This window comes from Mixophyes fleayi, chromosome 1, assembly GCF_038048845.1.
Source record: "Mixophyes fleayi isolate aMixFle1 chromosome 1, aMixFle1.hap1, whole genome shotgun sequence".
In the NCBI taxonomy this organism is placed as follows: domain Eukaryota; kingdom Metazoa; phylum Chordata; class Amphibia; order Anura; family Limnodynastidae; genus Mixophyes; species Mixophyes fleayi.
This window is the reverse complement of record NC_134402.1, coordinates 293,720,194-293,740,615: the sequence shown is the minus strand read 5'-3', so window position 1 is coordinate 293,740,615 and position 20,422 is coordinate 293,720,194. Positions and strand designations below refer to the sequence as shown.

General features: G+C 40.0%; 1 protein-coding gene across 3 annotated transcripts in view; it reads left to right on the top strand.

The window, feature by feature from the left end:
• FRMD3 (FERM domain containing 3) overlaps window positions 1-20,422 on the top strand; it is a 197,760-nt gene that overhangs the window by 157,231 nt on the left and 20,107 nt on the right. For all 3 annotated transcript variants that reach the window (XM_075211045.1, XM_075211046.1, XM_075211044.1), the window contains 7 exons: window positions 4,797-4,884; window positions 7,520-7,608; window positions 8,182-8,245; window positions 13,603-13,691; window positions 14,533-14,607; window positions 16,317-16,385; window positions 18,310-18,437. In XM_075211045.1, coding sequence (XP_075067146.1) covers window positions 4,797-4,884; window positions 7,520-7,608; window positions 8,182-8,245; window positions 13,603-13,691; window positions 14,533-14,607; window positions 16,317-16,385; window positions 18,310-18,437 — 602 coding nt within the window. The remainder of the gene's footprint in view (window positions 1-4,796; window positions 4,885-7,519; window positions 7,609-8,181; window positions 8,246-13,602; window positions 13,692-14,532; window positions 14,608-16,316; window positions 16,386-18,309; window positions 18,438-20,422) is intronic.

The following is a 20,422-nucleotide window of genomic DNA, read 5'->3' as shown; positions in this document are numbered from 1 at the left end:
CTTTGATGAATGCTTAACTTTTATTTGATCATTAAAATTAATTGATTTTTTTAACCTAGGATCATTATATACATAAATATATACACCCACGTATTAACTTTTACTGATAACTCAGACCTTCTATACCCCTAGTTAAATGTATTGCCCATCTGTAGATTCTGGAAGGCTTGCACACATGGATGCTCTTTTTCTCTTATACACATCTAAAACACTGGTAAACTCCACCTTAAACACATCCCTACACAGGGCTAACATAGAATTTGACAGCAGATAAGCCCATCTAGTCTGGCCATTTTTTTCATTAACCTATGGTAAGCTCAAACCCTATTTGAGCCTTTAATCTTTGTAAGGATATTGTTATGTCTATCCCAAGCATGTTTATATTGCTCTACTGTATTAGCCACTACCACATCTGATGGGAGGCTATTTCACTTATTCACTACTTTTTCCAGTTTCAGTGCATGTCCTCGGTGTTCTAATATTTCTCATCCTTTGAAGAATATTTCCCCTCCTGTACCTTCTTAAAACCCTTGATATATTTGAAAATTTCTATCATGCCCCCTTTCCCTTCTCTGCTCCCCGAATATATATATTAAGATCTTTTAGTCTTCCAGTTAAGTTTTGTGCTGTACGTCATGCACCGTTTTAGTTACCCTTCTTTGTACAGTCTCTAATGTATTTATATCCTTCTGGAGATATGGTCTCCAGATCTGAAAATAGTATTTTAGATGTAGGCCGTACCAATGACCTATACAGTGGTATTATTACTTTCTTTCTGCTGCTTATTCCTCTTCCTATGCAACCAAGCATCTGACTTTCCTTTCTCATTGCTTTGTTACATTGCTTACCCTGCCTTACATGAAATAATGACTCCTAGATCCCTTTCCTCTTCAGTAGTTTTCATTACAGTGCCATTAAATACTATATTTAGCTTTAGGGTTTTTGAGACCCAAGTGCATGATTTTACATTTTTTGGCATTAAACTGTAGTTGCCACTCTCTTGGCCATTCCGCTAGTCTACCTAGATCATCAATCATTTTGTTTTTACCCTCTCCTGGTGTGTCTACCCTGCCATCAGAAACTATGGGGGCCCAGTACTAACTAATCTGGCAGGGCCCCCCTCCCCGTCTCCATCTTCTCCCGTACATGCCCCCCCCTCTCCCGCTTCGCCCCGTATATGCATCCCTTCCTCATCACAGTACATGCCCCCCTCTTTTCCGGCTCACAGTACATGCCCTCCCCCTTCATTCTTCATCACAGTGCATGCCTCCACTCCCTCCCTCCCTTATCAGAGTATATGCTTCCATACCCTCATTACAGCCTTCACTCCCTCCCTACCTTCTCACAGTAGATGTCTCCACTCCCTCCCGCCATCCCTTATCACAGTACATGCCGACACTCCCTCCCTCATCACAGTATATGCCTCCACTCCCTCCCTTCATCATCACAGTACATATCTCCACTCCCTCCCTTCATCCCTTATCACAGTACATGCCTTCACTCCATCCCTTATCACAGTATATGCCTCCACTCCATCCCTTATCACAGTACATGCCGCCACTCCCTCCCTACCTTCTCACAGTACATATCTCCACTCCCTCCCTCCCTCATCACAGTACATGCCTTCACTCCCTCCCTACCTTCTCACAGTACATATCTCCACTCCCTCCCTCCATCCCTTATCACAGTACATGCCTCTACTCCATCCCTTATCACAGTACATGCCTCCACTCCATCCCTTATCACAGTACATGCCGCCACTCCCTCCCTACCTTCTCACAGTACATATCTCCACTCCCTCCCTCGCTTCCTCATCACAGTACATGCCTTCACTCCCTTCCTACCTTCTCACAGTACATATCTCCACTCCCTCCCTCCATTTCTTATCACAGTACATGCCCCCTGTTTTCCGGCTCACAGTACATGCCCTCCCCCTTCATCACAGTGCATGCCTGCACTCCCTCCCTCATCACAGTATATGCTTCCACACCCTCATTACAGCCTTCACTCCCTCCCTACCTTCTCACAGTACATATCTCCACTCCCTCCCTCCATCCCTTATCACAGTACATGCCTCCACTCCATCCCTTATCACAGTACATGCCTCCACTCCATCCCTTATCACAGTACATGCCTCCACTCCATCCCTTATCACAGTACATGCCTCCACTCCATCCCTTATCACAGTACATGCCGCCACTCCCTCCCTACCTTCTCACAGTACATATCTCCACTCCCTCCCTCCATCCCTTATCACAGTACATGCCGACACTCCCTCCCTCATCACAGTATATGCCTCCACTCCCTCCCTTCATCATGACAGTACATATCTCCACTCCCTCCCTTCATCCCTTATCACAGTACATGCCTTTACTCCATCCCTTATCACAGTACATGCCGCCACTCCCTCCCTTCCTCATCACAGTACATGCCTTCACTCCCTCCCTACCTTCTCACAGTACATATCTCCACTCCCTCCCTCCATCCCTTATCACAGTACATGCCTCCACTCCATCCCTTATCACAGTACATGCCTCCACTCCATCCCTTATCACAGTACATGCCGCCTCTCCCTCCCTACCTTCTCACAGTACATATCTCCACTCCCTCCCTCCCTCATCACAGTACATGCCTTCACTCCCTCCCTACCTTCTCACAGTACATATCTCCACTCCCTCCCTCCATCCCTTATCACAGTACATGCCTCCACTCCATCCCTTATCACAGTACATGCCTCTACTCCATCCCTTATCACAGTACATGCCGCCACTCCCTCCCTACCTTCTCACAGTACATATCTCCACTCCCTCCCTCTCTTCCTCATCACAGTACATGCCTTCACTCCCTCCCTACCTTCTCACAGTACATATCTCCACTCCCTCCCTCTCTTCCTCATCACAGTACATGCCTTCACTCCCTTCCTACCTTCTCACAGTACATATCTCCACTCCCTCCCTCCATCCCTTATCACAGTACATGCCTCCACTCCATCCCTTATCACAGTACATGCCTCCACTCCATCCCTTATCACAGTACATGCCTCCACTCCATCCCTTATCACAGTACATGCCTCCACTCCATCCCTTATCACAGTACATGCCGCCACTCCCTCCCTACCTTCTCACAGTACATATCTCCACTCCCTCCCTCCATCCCTTATCACAGTACATGCCGACACTCCCTCCCTCATCACAGTATATGCCTCCACTCCCTCCCTTCATCATGACAGTACATATCTCCACTCCCTCCCTTCATCCCTTATCACAGTACATGCCTTTACTCCATCCCTTATCACAGTACATGCCGCCACTCCCTCCCTTCCTCATCACAGTACATGCCTTCACTCCCTCCCTACCTTCTCACAGTACATATCTCCACTCCCTCCCTCCATCCCTTATCACAGTACATGCCTCCACTCCATCCCTTATCACAGTACATGCCTCCACTCCATCCCTTATCACAGTACATGCCGCCTCTCCCTCCCTACCTTCTCACAGTACATATCTCCACTCCCTCCCTCCCTCATCACAGTACATGCCTTCACTCCCTCCCTACCTTCTCACAGTACATATCTCCACTCCCTCCCTCCATCCCTTATCACAGTACATGCCTCCACTCCATCCCTTATCACAGTACATGCCTCTACTCCATCCCTTATCACAGTACATGCCGCCACTCCCTCCCTACCTTCTCACAGTACATATCTCCACTCCCTCCCTCTCTTCCTCATCACAGTACATGCCTTCACTCCCTCCCTACCTTCTCACAGTACATATCTCCACTCCCTCCCTCTCTTCCTCATCACAGTACATGCCTTCACTCCCTTCCTACCTTCTCACAGTACATATCTCCACTCCCTCCCTCCATCCCTTATCACAGTACATGCCTCCACTCCCTTATCACAGTACGTGCCTCCACTCCCTCCCTCCCTTATCACAGTACATGCCTCCACTCCCTCCCTCCATCCCTTATCACAGTACATATCTCCACTCCCTTATCACAGTACATGCCTCCACTCCCTCCCTTATCACAGTACATGCCGCCTCTCCCTCCCTACCTTCTCACAGTACATATCTCCACTCCCTCCCTCCCTCATCACAGTACATGCCTTCACTCCCTCCCTACCTTCTCACAGTACATATCTCCACTCCCTCCATCCCTTATCACAGTACATGCCTCCACTCCCTTATCACAGTACATGCCTCCACTCCCTCCCTCCCTTATCACAGTACATGCGCTGCACAGTGATTATGTCACTACAGCCTATCACTGTCTGGGAGCTGCTGCATCACAGAGGGGGACAGAAGATAGGTTAGGGGGGCCCAGAGAGACCACGGGCCCGGAAAGACAGAGGGGTCTGTTTAGGCTGCCTACACTGTCCCAGCCCCTTACAACCGTATCGGCCGTAACCACCTGATGGCGGCCCTGTCCCCACATACTGTATGTTAATGTTAATGTGATCTAAAAGATGTAAAAAGAAAAATAAACCTAAAAGCATGTATCTGCATCCCAGAGTGAACAATGTTGTCTGCATATATCTTTCATGCTCCTGAACACTGTAAAAGTATTTTTTTTAACATTGATTGATTTATTTTAACTTTTTTCGCAATATAACATTGTAAAAAAATATAATGCTGTATTTTTTAACACCAAGAAATACCAGTATATTATGTGATGGTTTATTACTATTTGATTTGAACTATGAGAAACAAACAGAATGCGAATTCTCAGGACTTGTTTTGCTAACCATGTTAAACATGTAATGACCCCATCATCCTTCACTGTTACCATTACAGAGGTCAGAGCCCAGCTGTTGCAGAATTTAATTTGCTACTGAAAGCACATTCCCTGGAAACCTACGGCGTTGACCCTCATCCGTGCAAGGTATCACAGCTGTTCCTAGCCAACTTTCAATAGTCTGCTGCTTCATGATCAGCTTTTTAGTATTTGAACTGTATCCCGTGCATCAATAATATGGCTGCTTCATCATGGTATGTTCTATCAAAGCCAATTCTATGCAACTAATGTGATACATTGTTTTCCATTTAATGCAATCTGTATTACTGAGGATTTAAGTGGCTCATTGATGAAGACTTAAATAACGACTGTAAAGGTTGATATGGTAATTGACATTTCTGTGATTTATGCAGAGTTTTACTATGATTCACATGTCGTTTTACTGAGCCATTATAATTAACATGTTCTTAAATAGATTTGAAGATTTTAGTAATGACCTTTCATTCTACATTGCTTAACATGGACTTGTCACCTACACACACTGGAGTCCATTTTGTTGACTAAACTAATATGCAGCCTATCATTTGTTAGGAACCAGTGACATTACTGAGGAGGTACCTGACTAATGTTCATTGGAAACTCCATATTCACATGTGTAATGCACTCTTTTAAGACCACTATAACAAAAAGTAATTTTAAAACTGGAAGTTTCTAAATGTAATATTAAGTACCCAATAGTTCCATGCTTCTACTTCTGAGAGCTCCAGGTGAAATGTTAGTATGGGCTACCCTGCATGTACTAAAATAGTACCACCACCACCCAATTTGTTTTAGTATTGTGTTAAGTTTAACACCACTGAAGAATTGAACTAAGCTGTCATTTTGGTTTGATGAATGAAACTTAGTGACTCACACTAGTTTACAACATTCCATTAATATAGACAGACGGATAATAAAAAGATCAATTCTAAGATGAAAGCTTAAAATGATAGTCACTCTCTACCTATATTTTATCTCAGTGGCTCCATCTTCTTAAGGAGGTGATCATTCACTTAGTCACATTAAATAAACGGTCTGGCCTGACTCAGTTACAACTCTCCCCTTGAGTCCTGCTGTGTGTGTCCTTTCCCACTCTGACACGTACGCCTTATAGTTCTGAATGCCATCTCCCTAAAATTAACAGTGCTTCTGTCTCAGCCTCTCTCTGATATAAACTGGAATTTAGGGTCCCTATCAGGTCAGGGCCTTACATGATCACCCGTTTCGCCAATGCCTGCGTCTGGCCCTGGTCTCCAAATTGTGAATATCAATCTTTATATGGTTAGTGTTAAATAATTAACACCAAGATCACAAACGTTTTATGCAGTGTTTGTGAATTTGACTGCAAAGGAATTATTCTAAGAGGGAAATTTGGGGTGCACACAAGTACCGTTAGTACGGTTATTGCTGTGCGCTATTATCGTTACTACTGTAATTTCAATGTTGATTTTTGCTCGCCGCTTCCTGAGCGGCGAGCAGAAATTGGCACTGAAATTACCGTACTAATGGTAATAATGCGCACCCTGCATTGTTCTTTAGTACTGAACCCCCCCCCTCCCCCCCCTTAATGGCAATTCTAAAACTTCTTGTTAATTTGGCCTATACTATTTTTAGCAGGGCTGAGCAAAGCCCATGAGCCAGGTAATGCACAATAAAAATGTTAGTAATCATTTCTCTTGAAGCCAATAGGCACATCTTCTAGATCTGATTGATTGGTTCTAGAATTCTACATTGTTTTGACGACACCTGTATTTCGGGATTACTAATTTAAACTGCAGACAAGTTAAATTATTAGAACTTTAGAATTAATACTGGTGTTTTTTCTTGCGAGGGGGGATCATCTGCTACATTTATATTTGTCAAGCACACAGGGTCAAAAGTGCCACCTACCAATGCTCCCTACCAACACCTTGGGCCATGACCTACTCCTAGAAACTGTCATGGGTGAATTACATATAATAATGGGCAGATTCACATTAGAATGCCATGACAGGATGGGGATCTGCAGGGACTTGAGGAGCCAGGCAAAGAATGGAGGCGCATTGTTAGATGTAATTCACCTGTGACAGCAGTTGCCTATTGGAATGAGCAGGATTGAGAGTAACATGATAGGTCAATCAATATCCTCTTACTTTGCTCTCCTTGCTGTTTCCTCCAATAGGCAGCCATGGCTGGGATAGGTCTGTACTGCAGAACAAAGCACAGCTCGCCCTGACAGCAACTATATCACCGGCCGGTTTCTGGGTGTTCAGCAGCTCTTTCAGTACAGGTGAGGGATTGGTCTGTGGAGCTGTTGCCTCCCCCCATCCCTCTTGCCAGTTCACCTCTGATCCTAAACTAATATAAGGCAGTATTTTAAAATTAATGTCACCTATAGTCACATTAGTCCATATAAAAAAATAAATAAATAAATAAAAAAAATCTAATTTAAACTATTCACTTTTCTTTTAAATACTAATGTGGAACTTTTTTCTTTAAAAAAAAATAAAAAATAAAATGGAATGCCTGTTGAGGCTACGTCCCTCCTCCCGTACAGCAGGAGGAGGGCAACAGATAAAAAGTTAAATAACAAATAAAGGTAGCATGTTTATAATACATTATTCTATAAACAATATTAATAATTGTGATATAATTGTTAGGTTTTATAGTATATTTACCTAAACTTTTTTTAAGCTAATCTTCCTTTATAGCTGTGAGTGAAACGCTTTATAAATCTTACTGTTTCTTTTTCTGTTGCTTTAAGGACTCAACAGGGACCACAACATTTCTCGGGTACACTGCCGCAGGGTTTGTCGTTTTCCAGGGTAATAAGAGGATACACTTAATAAGATGGTAAGGATGGGGTGACTGGGGCTTCCAGTGTGCTTTCATCGCTCTTAGTAGATGTTAAGCATAGTGATCCAAATTACAGCAAAATGGAGTTCAGAAAATAGTACATGAAGAAGAATTATGCAACCATTCCAATTGCCAACAGACCAGTAATTACCATATGAGCATACCCCTCAACTGTCCCGATTTCTAAGGAACTTCCTGATTCAATGCAAAAGGATTTTATGGTTTACCATAAAAGTGGATGGAGATTTAACAAAATTTGTTCATTTGTGGGCTGAGCTTGGGTGGAACAGAGGCGGGGCTTGTTTTGTTCCGACTTCGTGATTCTAAATGTCGGGAGGTATGTGTGAATGCTAGATTAAAAGTACAGGGAATCAACTTCTCATTGCCCACATGATCTTTTACCAGCAAAACAGATTTCTGGAATGTGAAGTGAGTGTGTATATTTCAAGTAAGTGGGCATAATATTTGTTTATGGTGTGTTGGAGCCACCCTGGTCTGGCAATTGTTTGTGCCTCCCTAGATGAAATTTACCAGCTTGAACCTGACACTTCTATTTCTTACCTTTTACAGGCCAGATATCTGCAAAATGAGATTTGATGGGAAGACGTTTTATGTTGTTGTAATGCAGAAGGAGGTAAGAGTAATGTATTTTATGGTGCAACATTCTGTGTTAGGTACTAAGAGTCTATTTCATAGCCGTGTATAGTGTACTGTAAAGTTTCCCAGCCTACCCTCAAACCTCAGGTATTGTGCAGTATTGTGTTTTTTAATATATACTCATAGTAATCCATTTGGATTAAAGAAGATGTAACAAAGCCTGAGCTGCCATTTATAAATGCTGTGTGAAGAGGATGGTGGTTCACCAGCTTATCTCCATGGGCCGGTGGCTGTGGGCTTATCAGAACAAGAGGAGCCATTTTGTCCTACATTCTGGTATGACAGTATTAGATGACTAATGATCGATAGTGTTACGACTCTGCCTATTCTTTGTATCTAGCAGCAGTACCTCATACCACCAGAGGTGCTGCTGTCCTGTTCCTGACCACTTCAACATGCCTGAAGGAGTTAATCTCCTTGCCTGATGCCTAATTAGAACTGCACCTGTGACACTGCTTCTAATACCTGGCTCAAGCTGTGCTCTGTGCAGTTTATCCGTTTATTCCTGGCTGCTGCTTGTTTCCCCCTGTTCCTGTGATTGCTCCATTGCTGCTTGATCTTCTGTTGTGACCCTCGGCTTGATTCCTGGACCCTGCTCATTTGCCTGTTGCCCTGACCTTCGGCTTGACTTCTGGATTTTGCTTATTTGCTTGTGACCTTGATCTCTGCCTGGCTATTTGGATTCTGTTAACCTGATCTCTGCCTGGCTATTTGTATTCTGTTAACCTGATCTCTGCTTGATCCCTGGACTCTGTCTGATTCCCTGGACAGCCTCGTGTCTCCTGGACTGGGGTAACTTATATTACCTGTTCCTGCCATTTAACTGTACAGTCACTATTTGGCACCCGTTCTTATCCGTGGATTTGAGTTGTCCTTGTTTATGTATTTGCCTGAATAAAGACATTTTGCTTTATACTTCTGTTGCTGCTTTGTGTATGCACTAGGAATCATAACAGATAGCTGCAGAGATGAAGGAGATCCACAGATCAGGTGCTAATTGTACAGATTTGGTCACCCGTAAATCTGACAGTAAAAAAACAAAGCAAATAAAGTAAATAAAATAATAGAAAAAAATAATCTGTTGCATTTCTGTTTATTAGTTATTTACATAGTGCACTATGTAAATGTTTCAAAACCTCTGTTTCTTTGCATAAAAAACAGCAGGCTGTAAGCAAATCCAGGTTTCATTGTGCAAGTCAGCCCACAGGAAACAATATTCTCCCTCCCAAACTGCTGTTTATCATACTTGGCAACTTTTCCTCGTTGGCTTCAGGGAGATCCCGGGGGAGGTGGGCGTGCGGGATCAGGGCTTGACGAATCGCATCATTTTGGCACCACCCCCTAAATGATTGTCACAATTTTGGCCAATTACAACAGGCAGCGGGGCTAAGATGACGCTATATTTGCGTCATTAAGCCCCTCCCCGCCACTTATCTATTATGAGGGCGAGAACCGGGAGGTTTCCCTGCTCTACCGGGAGCCCTGGAGGTCTCCCAGAAATGCGGGAGTCTCCCGGACATTCCGGGAGAGTAGGCAACTATGCGTTAAAGAAAAGCAGCTAATGAATCTCTAGAAACTGAAGTGTCTTTTACATTTCTGTCTCCATTACTGAAGTTATGTTGTCTTACCTGTCAGTCTTTGATTAAATCTTGGTCTCCATGAAAATGGCCACCTCCATAGGCATCAATACATGGTCATAGGGCCCAATTTCTGAACTGTGCCACAGATGGCAAAGCCAACCACGTCTTGTACTGGTTCAGCATCAGGGAGAATGTCAGACTCTTCAGGGAGTGAGGGAGATCACCCCTATTTCAGGGAGTCTCCCTGACATTCAGGGAGAGTTGGCAAGTATGCTGTATATTTAAGTTAAAGCTCCCCTGTCTTGCCAGTACTGGTGAGGAAATGAAGCTGGACCCACTAGTGACCATACTGGAGACTGCGGACTGAAGCAAACTTCCATTATGTACAACCTTCTGCTTTAGGGCTTGCACAAAGTATCTGTTGTTGACATCCCTAGCTACAATTTGGGGTACATTTCTGGTGTTCTAATAATTGACAATGGTTTGGGGAAAACGCGGAAACGTTTTATGCCATTTAAAATAAAAATCCAGTGTGCTACCAAAAGAAGTAACACAGTACTTCTAAGTGAAACCAATGCATCTCTAAAACATAAACATTCATCTGATAATCAAGATGAAAAAATGCACAATTCATTAATTACCTTATTAGTTTGTTGCTGCACTATGGGTGTAAATAACATTATAGCGTATCAGCTTCTGTGCAGCAGGAGAGTTTTTGATTTTCAGAGTTTACCAATATTTTTCATTAAAAGTAACAATAATGAGGTCCTTGACTACAGTAGATTTTTTGGATTTGGTTGAAAACTCACATTATATAAATTGCATAATCTGTGACCATTAAACATGTAATTGTAGGTCAGTTTGTTGTGAGCCAGTTTGAGATAGTTACAGCATAGTGCAATTTCCTTTGATCGCACCTGTTTCATAGGATTAATTACGCCCATTCACAAGAAAAGAATCATATGTGTGGAATAACAACTGCAAACAGTAACATGATTGAAGTCCATAGAAGACTACAAAACTGCATGTATCTAACTGAATAAAATCACATGCAGTATCACTATGTTCTCCAATGTGGCTAGTTATATATGTCATTTTAATTGCATGACAAATCTCTTGGTTAGTCACAGTCATAAAGTCAATAAACATGGCTGTCTGCCAAGATATACAGTCATGGCCAAAAGTTTTGAGAATGACACAAATATTATTTTTCACAAAGTCTGCTGCCTCAGTTTTTCAGATGCAATTTGCATATATTCCAGAATGTCATGCCATAACAATGAACTTTATCCCAAAAACAACATTTCCACTGGGTTTCAGCCCTGCTACAAAGGACCAGTTGACACCAGATCAGTGATTCTCTAGTTAACACAGGTGAGAGTGTTGACGAGGACAAGGCTGGAGATCACTCTATCATGCTGATTGAGTTAGAATAACAGACTGGAAGCTTTAAAAGGAGGGTGGTGCTTGAAATTATTGTTCTTCCTCTGTTAACCATGGTTACCTGCAAGGAAACACAGTTGTCATTGCTTTGCACAAAAGGGCTTCACAGGCAAGGATATTGCTGCTAGTAAGATTGCACCTAAATCAACCATTTATCAGATCGTCAAGAACTTCAAGGAGAGAGGTTCAATAGTTGTGAAGAAGGATTCAGGGTGCCCAACAACGTCCAGCAAGTGGCAGGACGTCTCCTAAAGTTGATTCAGCTGCGGGATCGTGGCTCCACCAGTGCAGAGCTTTCTCAGGAATGGCAGAAGACAGGTGTTAGTGCATCTGCACGCACAGTGAGGCAAAGGTGCCACTTCTGTCCAGGAAAAACATCAGGGATAGACTGATATTCTGCAAAAGGTACAGGGATTGGACTGCTGAGGACTGGGGTAAAGTAATTTTCTCTGATGAATCCCCTTTCGAATTGTTTGGGGAATCTGGAAAAATGCTTGTCCGGAGAAGGAAAGGTGAGCGCTACCATCAGTCCTGTGTCATGCCATCAGTAAAGCATCCTGAGACCATTAATGTGTGGGGTTGTTTCTCAGCCAAGGGAGTGGGCTCACTTACAATTTTGCCTAAGAACACAGCCATGAATAAAGAATGGTACCAAAAGATTCTCCAAGAGTAACTTCTCCCAACCATCCAAGAACACTTTGGTGACGAGCAACGCCTTTTTCAGCATGATGGAGCACGTTGCCATAAGGCAAAAGTGATAACTAAGTGGCTCGGGGATTAAAACATCGAAATTTTGTGTCCATGGCCAGGAGAATCCCCAGACCTTAATCCCATTGAGAACTTGTGGTCAATCCTCAAGAGGCGGGTGGACAAACACAAACCCACAAATTCTGACAAATGTCAAAGGCTTTTATTGACAATTACATTAAGTTTATGCAGAGAGTCAATATTTGCAGTGTTGACCCTTTTTTTTTTTTTTTAAGACCTCTGCAATTCGCCCTGGCATGCTGTCAATCAACTTCTGGGCCACATACTGACTCATGGCTGACACTCTGGCACTTATGAAATGCTTGTAATTTTACTTCAGTATACAATAGAAACATCTGACAAAAAGTCTAAAAACACTGAAGCAGCAAACTTTGTGAAACCCAATATTTGTGTCATTCTCAAAACTTTTGGCCATTACTGTACTTTAGTAAATAGAAAATAGAGAGGGATCTTAACCTCAGACTACTTTTCAAACCAACCTCATAAAGTTTAACTTAGTCCTTTGGTATACAAGTAGATACTTTAAAGACAAATTTATATAACATTTCCTCCACAAGCCTGCAGAATATGTAATAACTACAATTAATTTTATTTTGGGTTAGGGCATGCACATATGAACTAAAGTTATGTCACCTTTGATCATTACTACATATATATTTTTTTTAATACTACACTATTTTGCCATTTTTTCTTGATGTAGTTTCCCCGTTATCTTTTTATTTTGTGTAGAGATCTTTTATTTTATAGCTTGCATGCAAATCTTACTGGTAAAACACAGTTCTTATTTGTAGTGTGTAATTCTGCATAACATGTTAAAGGGGCCATCCAGCAAGACAAAATCTTCTAATTGTAAAATGTAACCTTTTCATATATGAAGAGACATGGAGGTTTGCAGCAGTTGACTATATATTATCTCCTGAATGTATATTTATATTGTGCTGTATTTATAGCAAGACTGTTATAACAGAAGAAAACACAATAATAATAATAATAATAATAATAATAATAATAATAATAATGCTATATTAGAACATTTATGTAAGGATTGGGTTTATTGATGAGCACTCTGCAGTGGGAATCATTACAAGGCTACAAGCACTATAGATTATCATGCTGCTTGGGCGGTACTGTTTGTTCAGAGTTACCACAACTCCCTATGATCACACACCTGTACAAACAGTGTTTTTCCTTTGTATTACTTGTTGTGGTAAATAAAGGTGGTTGGATACATACCAGTATATTTGTTATCAGAGGCAAAACTAGCATCATGATATAAATATTCAATAACATAGTGGACCATGATAAAATAGTCAATGCAATTCATGTCAAGTAAAGCACTGATGTATTTTGTTAGATATGTAAACTGACATTGCTTAGCATGGAGAATATAATACTGTCTACTTAATCTCTCTATTCTCAATGCAGCCCTCTTGTACTTGTGCGTTGAATAGGATAAGACAATAGTCATTGCAATGATATTAAATATATCTGCTTTCTCCATTAATCACTTATTGTGCTGTGTTCTATTCTTTCAATCCACCAGAAGAAAATTGTTTTAACCTATCATACCTCAACTCCAGCTGCCTGTAAACATCTCTGGAAATGTGGTGTTGAAAATCAGGCCTTTTACAAGTGAGTCTGTACTACTACTATAAATAATAAGTTTGTGTCATTTGTTGAAGTTAATCAGACAAGCAATAAAGCATACATGTTGTACATAAGAAAGCAATCCAATACACCATACACACTAAGGGGTATATTTACTAAACTGCAGGTTTATAAAAGTGGAGATGTTGCCTATAGCAACCAATCAGATTCCATTTCTCCTTTATTTAGTACATTCTACAAAATGACAGCTAGAATCTGATTGGTTGCTATAGGCAACATCTCCACTTTTTCAAACCCGCAGTTTAGTAAATATACACCTAAGCATAATTTATGAACATGCAAACTAGCAGACACATATGACAGATGCCATTAACCCATTTTTGTGCAACTGCCAACTGGTAATCTCATGGCACAGTGCATCAAGGTGGCAGCAATGCAGGAGTGAAACATTACTTTTTTTGATGGAGAGCTAACCACAGTAATGTGAGACTGCACCCAAATGCAAACAAATATTATATTGCAGGATGAAATATTAAAATGAGCTTCAAGGGGTGGATAGATGCTTTATAGTACTTGTCATTAAAGGGTGAGAAATGACTTATCAGCCAATCATCCTCCTCTACATTTGTTCACTCACAAATCGACGCCGTTTTTACCCCAAAAAAAAATTAAGTCTCATAAAATAGGTGCCACAAATAACAGTTGTGTGACTTTACAGACCTCTAGTGTGTACTTATTACATAGTGTGAGGGTGAACCATATCCATCAAGGGAAAATGTTATAGGAGTCCTAAAACCTTTTTGTTGATCCAAGCAAACACAACATTAGATCCATCTATTTTAAAAAATATTGTTTCCTCTTTTAGGTATGCAAAATCAAGTCAAGTAAAGACGATGACAAGCAGCAATATAATTTTTAAAGGGAGTCGATATCGGTATTGGTAAGTATCTTTTAATATTCGTCAAAGTCCTTATTACTTTTTCTCTTCCTACATAACTAACCATATCTCAGAGTACACTCTGAATATTGCCTGTTGCTTTCCTTCTCTCTCATGTATATCTTCAACTCACTGCCAAGTTCTAGCAGTCTCTCCCTCAGTCTCTCAAACAACCTTCAAAACCAATATTTTTACAGAAGCTTCCAATTTATCAACTCCGTAACATCTGTAAACCAATGGCTGACACAACTTCCACTTAATCAAATGGTTTATCGTTGCAATGAAAGTCAATTTCTTTTTGTCAAGACTGCAAAGTGCAGTTGGATCACTAGATGGCAGCAAAGAAACTAGTATACAGATGGAGCCATAGTTACTTTATAATATAGTTTTGGTGTTTAGATTATGATAACATGCTAATATAGCAAATAAATAATAGACTTCTGGAAGGCACTATTTTAAAAATAAGAGGATTACTAGAATAAAAGGACACAATTTAGTGTGATGAAGACTGAAAGGTAAGATAAGGGTTGAACACTCCATATCAGCAGTTGTTGTGGGGACCCACACTGTGAAAGAATTTAAGAATGCCTTTTACCATATGGTTATGGTTAAGACTTCGATAGAAAATATTTGAAAAAGTAAAATACCCCTTTCCACTAAAAAATACAGAAAAATAAACAAACACCAATGCAAACACACACAGAATGGCAGACTGCTTTGTTTGTTGCCATCAAATTCTATTTATATTATATATCTATTCTATTTCTGTAACCATCTAATCAAGTTATTTCACACTGAGATAACAAATTATACTCACATATAATATTTCTTCACTTATCTGGCACGAATCTATTAACACATACTTTATGTAACAGATATGTTGATTAAACAGATAGGCCAACTAAAGGACTACTGCAGAAAAAAAAAGCAAACAAATACTTCTTGAATCTCCTTCCCTCTCTTTTCCATTTGGGTAGGGCCTTAAAGAGATGCCCAGCTAGGGAAACAGTTTTCCCTTATTATCAGTGAAAGCATTCAGATAGGGTCAACAATGCTATCAAACGCTACTGGCTGTGTAATGCCCTTACTCTTTCCCTTCGCCCTTGTAAGCATCAGACTGGTATTGCCATGCAACAAGATCATATCAGAAGAGTCCCAAGTCATCACTGATTCATTGTCTATGTTCCCAGTGTAGAAAGTGAAAGTGAGCAGGTAGTACAGGGTCAGTAGTAATCAAATGTTTATTTGAAAGGCCGACTAAAGTCAAACATGAGTTTAACACATGTGATTATCGGAGCCCTTTTATGCTGGAGAGTAACACACAGTAGTGCACAGCATGCCAGAAGATGTACAGGACACAGTCCTAACACTTTTCTGGAGAGAGGTCTGCATGTCTCCTAGTGTACAGAGATATTACCATGTGTCACATGTACATATTAAGCATTTAAAAATAAGTATTTCAAAGCAATCATGATGAAGTTTAAACAATTGTTTTATTTATTTTAATTTACTTTATATGTGTGAAACCTACAAATACTTTTAAGTGCTGTACCAGAATATTTTGGGTCTAGAAAAAACTAGATTATTGGAGCTGGAGTTGTTATTTCAAATCAGTAATGAATTACAATACAACATATGTACATGCATTTTACAATTGTTATGGAATGTAAACTGGGGATTATATTTACTGTTTTAATTTTGCTCCAAATCAGTGGGAAAGTTGCAAAAGAAGTTGTTGAAGCAAGCTCAAAAATCCAGAGGGACCCTCCAGAAGTTCACAGGTAATTTACAGTGCATGGTAAACAAGTGCCCAATCATTCAGTGATATAAAGTAAAAATGTTAGGCCAGAAAACCAAGTAGCCCCAGTCTTCTATACCACTGATCGTCTTTGGCAAGTACAGAAATTGTATCATTTTCTTGTTTTCAAGAGAACTTTGTGTCTGGTAGGTGTTAGTGTAAGTTAATTTGCAAAATCTTTAGGGGCCCAGGCAGGGAAGATTATGGTTGGGGTGGATGGGGCCAGAGCTAGCGTTGAAGATAACACAGTCAGACCCCTCTAGGTGCCGCAATTTACTCCAGGTTTTGCCAAATTTTGTGCGCGCAGCCTTAGGCCAAAGATGTGACCACACCGAGGCCCCAAATTCCTCTCAGTGGCTCTTAACAGCATAAGAGGTTATGGTGCCATAGAGCTATATAAATGCACATTAATTTAGCAGGCTTTTGAACTATCCGATCACCTCTATATTTACAGACTACTTTTACTCAAACCAACCAGTAACGACATATGTATAAAACAATAACAATTCTCTTTAGTTTTACTGATCTAGAGATCAATTAGTACCTCTCTATTGTACCATGAAGGGCTTCATTGATATTTTATTGTTCTGTGGGCCATCTGTACTATAGTCTGTTTCTGGCCACTATCACCATGTCCATTGACAACGTCATCAGCTTTGAATAGAGTATTACGAAAAGCAATTTGTGCTAATAAGATTACACCCCATGACATCAGGTCCAAGATGCAGTGGAGGGGGCTGGCAATAGATGGAGGACTCAGTACAGCTACCCCCCCCCCTGCCCAAAGTTAGCGGTAGCTGCAGTAGAAATAAATTCTATATACCCTCTACTAGATAATGTATATAGCAAAGGGTTACAGATACTATAAGGGTTATATTTACAAACTAATATAACTTTTATATTTTGCACATTTTACAACTCCAAATAGGTTGAGTTTTTCTTTAGGATGCCCATACACGCAACAGCCACCCAGGTAACACCTTACCTTGCGTAAAGCATTATGGTTTTAGCATCATGTTATAAAGATGCTTTTCTGCGACAGGGATGTTAATCTTGTCAGGATTGATGGGAAGATGAATGATGTGCATCACAGACAAATCCTGGGAAAAACCTGCTAATTATCCAAAGCAACATGAGATCGGCTTAAAATAAAAAATAAAAAATATTCTTGGGTGGCACAGTCAGAGTTCTGACCTTAATATCTTAGAAATTCTCTGGCAAGACCTCAGTCTTACTCTCCATTGTTGTTCTGTAACAAACTTATACCAGCTCTAACAATATCGCAAGGAGGGATGGCTAAATATTCTCAGTGTTCAAATTTAATAGACTTATTCAAAAATACTACTGGCACAATAACTGCCAGATGTGGTTTCAACGAAGTATTTACCAAGGGGGTTGAATACTTGTTAAATGACATTACACTTTTTATTTTTTAAATTACTATATAGTTTACTGATATCTTTCTTTTTTGGGGGAGGGGGGGCAACGATTCTGTGACTCAAAAATAAACATTCTTATTCTAAAAAACAAAAATTCTGGGATTTAACATTCTTAAGTGATAAAAATAGGGACGGAGTTAAGTATCTTTTGAAGGCATTGCATATCTATAAACATACACTTTCCTATTCAGTTGTACTAAAACAGAAAGTGGATTAGGCCCATGCAGGACATCAATGGAGTTCCAGCTACATTATAATCTGCCTTCTCCACAATCCCTGTAACACAACCTGATACAGCATGACTACATGTGTAAAAGAGAACATTGTCTTAGATGAACACTTTAGCAGGATACTATATACATTTATAGATTAGGTAATAAAAGTGATATGACACATTGTATATTCACTTGAATTCTCACAATTATTTTTTGTATTACTGCTGGCAAATCTCTCTTGTTTATCCTTTAGATCACTAATACCACACAGTCGCAGCTCCTACTCCTTAAACAGGCAGCTTATTATAAATATGGAACCACTACAGCCTCTGATCCCATCTCCAAGTGAGGAGGAAGAGGAAGAGTCTCCGTTAGAGGAAGGTAAATGGGTATTTAAATATTAGTCTATTTTTCATGATCTGTTTGTGTATATTACACTGTTGTCTGCAGTAGCTCATTCGGAGTCAATTATAGTCACATAATTGCATATTCAAACAAGTAGAGGATATAAAGTGGAAATACCTTGTTAGAGGTGTAATTGTATGCCCATGGCCCCCTGCCAGGGGCTACTGGGGAGGAGAGAAGGGCAAGGGCTGGGCGGCCTTAAATTTGCTGCCTACTAGTATAGTTTTGTTTTATTACGGTTTCTCTTTATTTTAATGTTTCTCTATAAGGAGACGCCTGAAATACTTTTTGGGCCTCCGTTATTACCAGCACTGATCCACTCTGTGTAAGCTGGATTAATAGTCGCTAACATTGCTAACATGCCAGCTACAGTATTATTATTAGCACCAATTTATTCACAACCCATCCCTTTATTGAAGCAATATAAAAAAAGTTGTTGGGGCCTTGTATGATGGCACTTGTGTAGAGATCCAACTCTGTACCTGGATAAATGAAGAACAAGTATTGTGGTTTGTTATTATTGTTTAAAAAATGGACGTTGATGCCACATGCTAAAATGATTTGCTCCCTGTTGATTTAACCTATGCAAATTCATTTTATAGTCAGTAGCGGTTTCACAGAAGAAACATTCATATATAAAGAAGGCATAATAGTGAATATACAGGGCCATGTAATAGGAGCAGGAGTAGAAAGCAATTTATATTAACTTACTAGACTTACAAGTCAGTAACTTGGGATACAGAAGGGACTTTCAAAGAAATATGGCAGTTTGCAGAATGAAACATATAAATTATTGTTTAAGTACATAGAGCCATTCAGACTTCTAAGCAATTTTTTATTTCTGCAAAAAAAATTAATTATAAAATTATTTGATTTTCATCTTAGCCCCTAATTTTAGAATTTGATTAAACATTTAACACTAGTATACTCTTTTTACGTTTCATAAACACATTTTTCATCCATTTGCCTGTCTTTGATGGAAATAGTACATGATCCTCTAAAATAATCAGCTTTGCTAAGGTGGTGATTTCTGGTCAGATGTTCAAACCAATGAGAAGACAATCTAACTTTTTTTTATGATATAAAATAAGACATTGTCATCCTCTGAGTGTACTCTTAACAATACAAGGTTGTGGAAGTGAGTCATGCCTCAGTTATAGAGAATTCTGAGGACCTCAGAAAAAAGAAAGTTAACGCTTATGATTCTGCAAAAGTTTGCAAAACCATTACTAAGTACGGTGACCTTTATCAATCATCATTGATACAGATTATGTACAAATGGAAAAAAATCAGCACCATTATTATTCTTCCTAGGATGGGTTGCCTGACACATCAAAGCAAGGGCAAGGCAGATAATACTCTGGAAGGTCACAAATAGCCTTTTGAAATCATCTTATACTCTTTCATGTCATTGTACATAGTCCTCCATAAGAAGATTGAAATGAATTGTGGTTTGCATGGAAAGAAACCACTATTCTCCAAAGATGATATTGTCACCACTCTTAAGTTACCAAACACATGAATGAATGATCTAGATGACCATTAAAAGAATATTCTGTGGACAGATGTAGTGGAAGTAGAAATTGTTGACATAAATTAGAAACATTATAAACTTGATATAAACCGGAATGTAAGAATGCAGCTGTTGCATCTTAAGTTACTTGCATTTGAAATATACAGTATAGATATATAAATAGCAATTAGAGTAGGCCTAATATACATGCAATAATATATATCCAAAAGTGTAATGCAAATTCAGATCTCCACTCCCTCACTGTACTGATCTTTCATGTACATTCCCCAACATGCATCTCCAAGTGCAAGGACTGTAGGTCTAAGGTATGTTCAACTCAAAATGCAGTGGCCCTGTGTGCAAGCGAAGTGTGACAATGTTTACTTGTGTTTCATTTCTACCTGACACAAATTAACTTATGTCCAACTCTAAATCAGGCCATTTGTGT